Source organism: Stegastes partitus, unplaced genomic scaffold, assembly GCF_000690725.1.
Source record: "Stegastes partitus isolate 25-593 unplaced genomic scaffold, Stegastes_partitus-1.0.2 Scaffold150, whole genome shotgun sequence".
Classification (NCBI taxonomy): domain Eukaryota; kingdom Metazoa; phylum Chordata; class Actinopteri; family Pomacentridae; genus Stegastes; species Stegastes partitus.
This window is the reverse complement of record NW_007577881.1, coordinates 123,169-133,769: the sequence shown is the minus strand read 5'-3', so window position 1 is coordinate 133,769 and position 10,601 is coordinate 123,169. Positions and strand designations below refer to the sequence as shown.

Here is a 10,601-nt window from a genome sequence, read left to right as displayed (position 1 = left end):
TTGCTTGGTGTGATAATAACCAACTGTTAAATGGTAAAAAGAAAGAGGAGATGGTGTTTGACACAAGAGGAGTGGATGATCATTTTAAACCATGGAACTTATTGGTTGATGATTGACCATTCTACCTCGCTGTACTATCTATTTATTTCTCTTGTCTTTTTACGGTATGTTTTAATAATGTTACTGGATATATTTCTCGTCCCCTGTAGTTGTTTTACCTTGTTTGCGAGTGTCTTTATGGATGCAGAATGGGTGTTAGCCCAGTCCAAATCTGGAGTTTTACTAGATTTAGTGTTATTATGTGGATTTAGGTGATTTATCTACCATATCTGATGTTGTTGTTAGATCTTGTTGGAGGATTAATGAAGATATTCTGATTCAGACTTGGAGTTAATGGACTCTTTTAGACACAATGCCAGGCAGAGTTAAACACAAAGCCCCATCCTGCCATTACATCTTACCGTCTAATAACAGGCTCTAACCTGACAGCATGGACATGTGCTGAGATTAGCTAGCAGCTAAGCGTCTAAAAATACAATATGTTTTGCTGTTGGTGAATGCAGTTCTGTTGTTGTCTGGTTCGGCTTCCCTGGGCATTTATTCAACGATACTCCATCATGTGTGTCTCCTATTTTATTTAGGCTGATTTAAAGGAGTAAATTCTTGGAGCCTGTTGACCTGTGATAGCTGGCTATGAAAGTCTATCTTATTAAATATTGTCCTTCTTTACAAAAAGTGTTAGGATGCCAGCTGCTTTAAGTTTCCTTTAAGGCACTATTTTTGAACTGTTTCGGGCTGTGACCCTTTATAGCCAAGCGTTGCCTGTTCATGACCCCATACCAGAGGTTGCACATGTCTCCGAGATGGGACTCTATTACTACATTTAAAGAATAATGTTCCCTTCCTTCCCCAAAATGGGGGAATCCCTCTTCTATAATTCAAGATCAACGCAAAAATGTAATAAACAATCCATTTTTTAAACTGTTCTTAAGAGAGAGAGTGTTGAATTTGCAGGCTGTATTATGTATTTTTGTTGTGCTTGTGTTTTATTATCATCTGTTATTTTATCCACGTTGCTCATATTTCGCTTTTCATTCTATTGTGGTTTTATACGGCGCTACCACAACGTACAGCCTCAGAACATCCCACAGAACTGAGTCAATACTCAAATAATTTATATAATACTGTACATTAGCTGAACATTTATAGACGCTTTGGTATTTTTCAGCTGTTGCACTGAATCCCATTATATGTCACAGGTGTCTCTGATGTCTCTGTGTGTATATTTGAAAAAAAAAAGATTGGTAATGAAGCAGGTATTGGAGTGTTCTGTATCCAGTATTGTTGTTTCATATATGTGGTTCACAGATGCAGACGGTTGCTGTTCATCGATAGTATGATTACTTATTACTATAACGTACATTTTTCCTTGAATTGAGACAGTACCAGCCTGTGCGCCAGACTGAAATAAGATGATGTTTGAACAGTACACTGTGTCCTGTTGAAGCTTGATCAGTGTTATTTTCAACCATTATGGAATGAGGTATATACCAAAAAGCTTACTGAGCCAACAAATTCAAACAAAAAGAAATTGAAGGACTGGAGCTGTGGAATTATGTGGGGTTAGTTAAAAAAAATAAAAAAAAATCTGCTTTTATGTTTGAAATCACTGAGTCATTATTGCACACTGTAGTTCATAGGTTTGCCATTTGAGATTTATGAGGAAAACTTAGTGGAAGTCATCTGCTCAATCACAAAAGCCATAGTGTTAACTGAAAAGAGGACATTGTCGTCTCTGGGATGCTGCTCATGGTTTTGTATACAAACACACTATAAAATAACATCCCGACATGAAACATGTTTCCAGAACTTTACTATTATGGATTCAGTATTACAACAAATCAATGTGTTAAGTCCTAATTAGTGCACAAAGGATTTCTAAATTAAATTTTAATTCTAAGTTTGTCCGGTAAAGTGTTGTAAGGACTGTTCATTTATGAATAAGTGGTCTCCATTTAAAATGATCCCCCATGGCTACATGTGAATTTGAATGTAAGTCAACCATCTATATTCTGTGTTTCTTTATCATTTTCTCTTTGCTAGCTTTTTGTGTTGATGCTATTTGTGTTTGCATTTGTTGTCATTAATTTTAAGATTGTTCCCCGATAAATATATTAAATAATTCAGATTTTTTTCTGATGATGCGCCTGTTTGCTAGTTTTCAAACACAGTGGATGTGACATAATGGACGTGTTGGCTTCCTCGTGTTGCTGTAAAAACAAACACTAGAAATGCATATTGTCAATGCCATTTCCAATGAAATTGTCAGTTTTACAGATCAACAGAGTGTTTAACATACCATCACTCATTTTTTTTAACCTAGGCTACAGATCATGTTGCTGATCAATGCCTAATATGTTTGGTTTGGGAAAGTTTATCCTCATTGATGCACGAAACTTGCAAGTTATGAGTCAGTGTTATCTGCTACTAGCCTTACGAGTCCTGTACATTCAGAGAGTTACGTGTGGCTCTCCTGCAGCAGGAAGAATTTTACCGACTGAGTGAACAGCAGATAGGCAGCAGCGTTTTATAGATTTAGACACGGCCCTGCCTCTCCAGCTGAGGATGCAAAGAAATGACCTCACTTATCAGCCTCTAACTGAGCTATTCAAATCATATTCAAAGATGTGGTTTAAGACTGCACAGTGCAGTAAGAGCAGAGAGACACTGACTAAATGTGCCAGCAGTATCAAGCTATGGCAGCTCTCAGCCATGACCGTACACATTATTCACAGCTGCAAATGGTGCCAACATTAATAGGGGTGAGTCGGACTCCACCGACAGGCAGCCGAAGTCCAGCTGAGGGCCCCACAAAGAGCTCAAAATTGGGCATCACTCATCGAAACAATTTTAAACTCAACACTGTGCTTCCTCTAAGTTTAAAGTAGAGCAGATGAATGGTTTTCGAGAAAGCCAAGAAGAGGCAGGCACACAGACTGAGAGATCATTGATTAGTGAGATAACATGTAGGACTAGTTCATTCATTTTCAGCTGCATTGATGTTTCTGTCTAAGGCTGTATATGTGAAGCGTTGTGTAAGAGTGCTATGCTGGTTTTGCACAACAGGAAGCTTAGTAAACTTTGCTTAACTTGAAATAGTTAACAAACAATAGTGAAAGAATAATTAAAAGTTACAAAACACCGTCCAGAGTTACCAGGAATTTGTTTCTAGCACAACACATTATTGAAGATTTTTTTTTTTAATGATGTTAGTCCTGCAAGCAAAATTCCACGTATCTACATTTTGTGAAGGTGGTAGCAGAAATTTCAGAGACAGACATACTTAAACCCAGACATATTAAACCAAACCACAAGTTGATGTGTTGGAAGCAGCTGTTGGTCACGTTCCTCGAGCATTTTCTAAGCAGTTCTTGCAGTCTGGCAGGGCACATTGTCCTGCTGGGGGGAGGCTCCTGGTCTCTAGGGGTGCTGTTTGCCATGGAGGGAGGGGGGCTTTGCTCGGTCCACATCAGTGTTTAGGTGGGTGAATGCCAGCGCTGGAGATTTGTGAACTGACACTGTTATGAAATGGTCTCCATCATTCAGTCACCCTCAGGGGTTTAAATGGTTTAGTTGATTGGCATGTGTAGAGTATTTATTACACAGCCTTACAAAGGGTTACGCTGAAGTAATGTTTTGATAGTTCATTCAAGATCGTGCTTTACAATTAAGTAGTTTATTATTATTACTTGTGTGATGACATCTTTGTTGCAAAAATGACATTTTTCCTCATATAGGGATGAATCTTTATTACAGTGAGCAATTTGATTTGCCCGTCGAGGTGCTACGAAGCCCTGGCATTGTGTGTGTTGACTCAGTAATATTCCTCAATGATGGCTCAGTGGAGTGAGTCAATTTCGGTATTCGACTCAGCTGCAATTTTCCTGTAATGATAACTCAACAAAATGTTAAGTACTCATTGCAGCTAGGTGTCCAGCATGAGTCAGAATTTACAGGACAGGTGGGCCTTGGCCAGTAGATTTACAAACCCTGGCTGTGTTGAAATAAGTCAAGTGCTGGCTCACACTCAACAGTAATTCTCACGTCTATAAAACGCAACATAATATGAAATTGTTGGAAATCTTTCAAGTCACTATATATAAAGCAGATCTTAAATATTTATACAGTTGCCCATGTAAGGAGATTAACAGATGTTAAAAGGACTATCTCCCACACGGTTCTTTCAATACTGACACAAACCTACTCGAGGTAAATTATTTGATTTCAAATGTGTTAAAACAGAAATCGAGATAAACAAAAATTGTGTAACTGTCCAAACACTTACGTACTGCTCCGAGTTTGTACACTAAAATAATACCAGGACAGTGCATAGACGGTATAGTGCAGCATAAAGTGTATTAAATGGGAGTAATTGAAATAATCTGCTTCCTGCTCTTTACAATTACTGAGCTAAATGTGTAATAGTTGTGCTGTAATGACTACAGAGTTTGATGTTAAATGATTGGGTTGTCTTTTATATCTCATGTTCATATTTTCCATCGTATGTTTTGTTCTTATTTACCCATTATTTAATTGTACGAGCTGTGGAAAATCTCATTTAGCTAATGCAATAATTAACCTACACGATTCTCTCATCGCTTATCAGCTTTCCGTCGTAACCTTCCCCTCTGCCAAAAGCCTCTCTTCCCATGGAATTCCTCCCAGTTTATTTTCTTCTTCTTTTTTTTTTTCCATAACCCTAATTGCTCATCCCTGTCAGACAGATGTTTTCCCAGTGCCCCATTTTCTTTATTGGTCCTTGACCTCCTCTCTTCCTGTCCTCCATCTTCCATGCCCCATATTTCTGACAATGGCAGGGAATTACTTTATTTATTTATTTATTTAAGTGTATTATCAGTGTTATAGTACCTTAGGCCCTCTGTACCAGCTAACATATGCAGTCACTATACTATAGAGATTTGAGCATGTTTGTTTCTAGTTTGTAACTCAATTTAACCAAATTTAGCACCTGTGGTAATAATTATCTTTATTTGAAGCCACCACATAATGAATTTCACTTTCTAGATACTATTATGGGAGTGTTTTCTGTTTTTAAGAGACTGACTGTGATTGGCAATTTAGCCCCAAGAAATCACAGCATGAACATCTAAGTACAGCATAAAACAGAGCACTGCTGATTCAAAATTGTATCACCTTACGTTAAGTACGTTACTCCTTAGTTCAACAGTCGGTATTTCCTCCTGTGCTAAAATACCTGAAGAGATGTTTTGACAATTCTTCAGAGACTTTGTCTGCTTTTTTTGTTTGCCCCCGAGGGGTTGTGTTGTTTTACCTTTCTTTTTTATAACACCCTAAAGGTGTTCTGTTGGAACAAGTGAGGCAACATACTTGTCAAGGTTTTCTCTTTGTTCTGTAGAAACTCTTGTGTGATTTTTGAAAGTGCGCTTTGGATCTTTATCATGGTGCAATATTCCTTATCTGCTAAGCTTCTGCAGACTGGGAATCATCTCATCAGTCGGTTATGTTGGTATCTTAACTGACATTCATGGTGCCATCTTTAAAATGTCATCTCCCCAAACACATTTTGCCCTTATTCAGCCTTATATTATCACACTCCCACCTCTGTGCTTCACTGCTGGGACTGTGCATTCGCTGTGGCAGACCTTTCAAAGTTTACGCCAAACATGCTGGACTCCATCTAAGCTGAATTTATCTTGGTTTCATCTGACAAACGAATGAATCAGGTTTCTTTTTATGCATGGTGCAGACATACGAATAGACACAGGCCTGTAGGTCTAAAACAGAGCAAGTTGTGGTGTTTACAGGTCATTTATAAGATACTATCACTATTGAATTTTATTTCAATAATCCCATAACCTGTGTTAATGATCACATTTGTATTCACTTTTGTTGCATATAGATTCTACTCTAGGACCTTTATTTTATTTTTTTTCCGTATAGTCTTTCTAAAATATGAGTTTTTATTGTTAAGAGGAGAAAACGCTCTGCTTGACAATTTAGAAAAATTGCAGTTACTGTTAAGTGACACAGTTTAGAATTATTTCACATTTAAGTGATATTGTGCTCACTTGTGCTGTATTCTGCATGTGTACTTGGTCTGTCTGGTGCTGTGTGTTGACTTCTCTGCACACTTCATGTTTATTTTTAAGAGTTTAAAAGCATTGAACTGTCGTAATTAAACACGCCTATCTATATCTTTAACATGTTATACCAGCAATGACCGCACTGTGACCTGCAATATGTATCTTATACTATTATAGTGCCGGACCGAGCAAGTACAACAGAACGCTGAATGTCGTTTATTGATTAACCATCTCTTTGTTGTAAAAGTTTGCATATGTGAGATGAGGTGTGAACTGTTGGCAGGAGGTGTTGACTGACTGTAGATGGTATGTCAGAGTATCAACAGTGCAACTGTCCTTGTTAAGCCACTAAGGTTTTGTCTGATATTCTATTATCTATCCATTTGTTTGATAAATATGTTCAAAATAGCATGTCAGGTCAAGTGGTTAGGAAGCAATACAAATAAGGAACTATCCTCTGGAAAACATAAATATCCATAGCAAACGTGGCCAGTTGCCAGGTCAGGTCGGTCGGCTGTCTAACATTCATCCTTAAGTCTAGTGGGGAAGAAATGTTATCATTCCTGCCTTTAACGTTAATATGATACCGTATAAAGCAAATCTTCCACAAACCCAATAGAGGAGGGTTTAGTACCATTTGTGCAGACAGAGTCAAGGGTAGAATATTTTTAGTTTTCTAAAACAAGCACAGGAGTTTATTGAGTGTGGCATGACAGACTGACTTTATTCAAATGTATGGAGTTGTTTATTCCCAGCCTGTCAAACTGAATTGTAGTCACATACATTATGTTGTGGGTTACATCAAGCTAATGCCAAGCTAATAAAAACATTGTGTATGCCAAATTGTGAATGTGGCATGTACCATTTGTAGTCCACCAGTGTACACATCTGTTAATCTGAGACACTCTCTTGTTGGTTGAGGTCAAGCAGCCAGGTGTCTGTAAAGACTAGAACTAATGCTAAATGTTCAAGTTTAACTCTTTACCTTTCTATTTTCTTCCTTTCTTTCCCCCAGACTGCCTTTTCAAACTGTGTCCTATGAACAGATACTCAGCACAGAAACAGTTCTGGAAGGCGGCAAAACCTGGAGGCAACAGCACCACGGACACAGTTCTTCTCAATAAACTTCATGTAAGACTAACATAATCCTAATTAAATCCTAATTGCTGTGGTGTTCTGTAGGAAATTTCCAGACATGTCAGTGTGCAAAAGGCTACTGTGACGTATGTCTCCTTGAGCATCTCTGTCGCCTGCTCTGTGCACTAGCATGCTGCTGACCTTGAGAAGAAGCAGAATGAGTCTGAAAACCGGAAGCTGCTGGGAACAGTCATCCAGTATGGAAATGTCATTCAGGTATGTTGAAGTACCTGCGCGATAAGCTCATTTGCCTAACAGAAGTGGTGCTAAATGTAGCACCATATATGACACTGTGTGCTTGCTACCATTGGCCATAATTCTGTTTTAATCAGAGGGAAGTTTTAAATAATTGGCACAGCGCTGAGATGTTCTATAAAGTTGCCTATTGTAAGGTCTGATCTTGCTTTGCTCATTGTGCAGGAATATTTTGCACCCAAGTGTGAGATCATCCGAAACCAGGAATAGTAATGCATTCCTGCTCTGTGGCATGCACTGGGGAGACAGTATGTACAGTGTAGGATGTCCTAGTTACAGTGATCTGTCACTCTCGTAACAACGTGAGAAAGACTCGGTTCTTGGTTTGCATAAGAAGTCATTTTAAGCATACATTTAAGTAAAAAGTGTACTCTGTTGTGCCAACTCCCTGGCTTAAACACAGCGGATTGAGCTGAGGATTTGCCTGTGGGCCTCAAAAGTATGCATAAGCTTATATGCTTCGACTCTGGAGGGTAATAAATTACATCGGATAGGGCCTGCGGTGACCTATTGGTTGGTTGGGTGAGCCAAAGCTACAACGGAGGTCACCACAACCATTTTTGGATAGGAAATTTCAAGTACTTAAATAATGTAGAGAAGACGTAAAGATACCAAATAGTTCCTGATATGTATATTTTTACTTAAGTGTTCCCTTGGGGCCTGTTGTGCCAGTCTTTCTTTCTTGCTTTGCACCAAGCTCTGTAATTATTTCCGCTGTTTGTCTCATGTGTTTGATAGTAGCGGTGTGGCTTGTAACCATGTAATTCTGTTTCTTGTTTTTCTAACAGTTGCTGCACTTGAAAAGCAATAAATACCTGACAGTGAACAAGCGCCTACCTGCACTGCTGGAGAAGAATGCCATGAGAGTAACTCTGGACTCGGCAGGAAACGAGGGATCCTGGTTCTACATCCAGCCGTTCTACAAGCTGAGATCCCTGGGAGACAGTGTGGGTAGAGCAGGGTGTGGGATTGAAGTTAATTATGCTCAGTAGGAGAAATTAAGGGTATATTTTTAGACTTTGGGGGTTTGAAAACAGGAGTCACGTGGACGCAAATGTAGCAAGACAAGATGGATTCATTAAAAGAGGGCAAATAGCCACATCTGAGCACCAGTTCAGGCCTTTTCGTTAGTGATGCTCCACTTACTAAGCATAAGTCACGACTGACAAACTGATCTGTCTTTTCAAGACCATATTTGAGAGTTTTTCCTGGTTGGACAAGATACAATTTGCTTGAGACACAGGTGCATTTTTAAATTCTTAAATTTGAATTCCATTTTGGTTACTTGCTCAACACTATATTTATGAAAAATGGTGTGTTTGTGTTCATGTTAGTAGCTCAGCTGCATAAAGAGATCATGATGGATACCTACATTTGTGTTTATTAGATACATTACTAAATATCAATATATTAATTTATTTTTAAAATCTGTTTTAATCCCGTTTGTCATTTGTTTTAGAGATGATTAATGTGGAAAGTTTGGTTTTACTTTTTACAGATATTTTGCTACATCAAAAGGTGGCGTAAAGCTGGTGGTAGCTGCAAAGGGAGCTGCGTTAAATCTGATATGTTGACTCAAGGGTTGTAACTGCAGTTAGTGTTGGCTGAGACTATTACAAAAACATGTAAACTTGCTGGTTGTTCAAGGCTACAAGAGCTGCTTACCGGTTTTACACACCCGAATCTCCAACTGAAATTACAGGAGTCTAGTTGTATTGTGGGTAATGCAGGTGCCAGATTTTGACTAGAAACAGAGACAGAATAATCATTCATGTCTGAATCATCGCTATGGTCACTTTTCAATAAAAGTCGGGATGGCAAGCTCGTGACATTTTCGTATCACTTGCATCAACAGACTCAACAAGCTGTGATGGAGCTCATTACTCAATCTAATGACTGGCTCTATCTAACAAATAAATTAACTTATAAAATGTGACTGTGTGTGTGTCAGCTCACCTGTCTGAACTAAAACTAACAGAGTAACTTCCTGCTACATCCTGTCCACCATGCTGATAAGTTTGCTACTAGTTTAGGTTTAGTCTTTTGTTTACTTGTGCCTTCTTGAAACCTGATGTAGGCTACTGAATAGTCTCAGTGTGGCAAACATTGTGTTCTCACTGTTTCTCTCTCTGTCGCTGTCCTGAATACGTCTGACTGAAGCCGTGAACATAAAAGTGGCCTATGTCTGAATGCCAGAACTTTAACAAATGAATGACGCGGCACTGTTACACATCCCATGTCTGAAATGGGCTTTGGTGACACTGCGAACAGAGCACACGCTACACTGGCATGACCTCTGCTGCTCATGCTGCAGTTTCTGCTGGTGGCTGAAGGGAGTTGACAGAGTTAAGGTTGTTAATTGGCTAATTAAATTTCAGTTTATTAATCCCTTTGGGGGAATTTGTCCTCTGCATTTGATCCATCGTACCTATGTAGGAACAAGAGCAGCCTCAGTGCAGATCCTGTAGACTGTAGTTCTGACACTGACGTCTTTGTCAGTGGTGAGGGCAGGATCTATAGGCTGTGTCGTGATTCTGTGGGAACATGAAGGTTGTTCGCTGCTTGTCAGCTGGAATAATTGCTGCATAGGGAATAGTGATTGCTTTTCACAGTTTCAAATATTACTAGTCACGTAAAACATCATCATTAAAGTCAGGTGCATTGACTGAAATGGAGATGTGAGTAAGATGAGGTCTATTCCTCAGTGTGACTGTTTTAAGATACTATGGATCGCTTATGAAGTTTATTTTGTCTTTAGTGTAAACACATGCAAATACATTATGAGCAAAATGTCTGTTGGACTAAAACTGTTTTATTGATGGTTGTTGCCTGCTCATATTTCTTTTGTGGCTAATGGGCAGTGCTCAGGATCTAGTGTTACAGAGTAATGATTCTCTGTCTTATCCAGTCCTTTAACACAAAGTGTGGCCTACAGCGCCACCTGGTGTTTATCTGGAGGCTTGCATCATTCATTGTAACCACATCTTTCACACAGGGATTGTCTTTGAGTGAAAGGAATTTATTTCAGTGTTAGAAAAGTGCCTTTTGTTTCATCTTGAGGATTTTCTGTTGCCCTTTATTTGA

General features: G+C 38.8%; 1 protein-coding gene across 1 annotated transcript in view; it reads left to right on the top strand.

Annotated features, from left to right (window-relative positions):
* LOC103355429 (inositol 1,4,5-trisphosphate receptor type 1-like) overlaps nt 1–10,601 on the top strand; it is a 91,926-nt gene that overhangs the window by 9,711 nt on the left and 71,614 nt on the right. Inside the window, exons 4-6 of the mRNA XM_008279225.1 lie at nt 7,141–7,256; nt 7,392–7,478; nt 8,306–8,464. Of these exons, the coding sequence (XP_008277447.1) occupies nt 7,141–7,256; nt 7,392–7,478; nt 8,306–8,464 (362 nt within the window). The remainder of the gene's footprint in view (nt 1–7,140; nt 7,257–7,391; nt 7,479–8,305; nt 8,465–10,601) is intronic.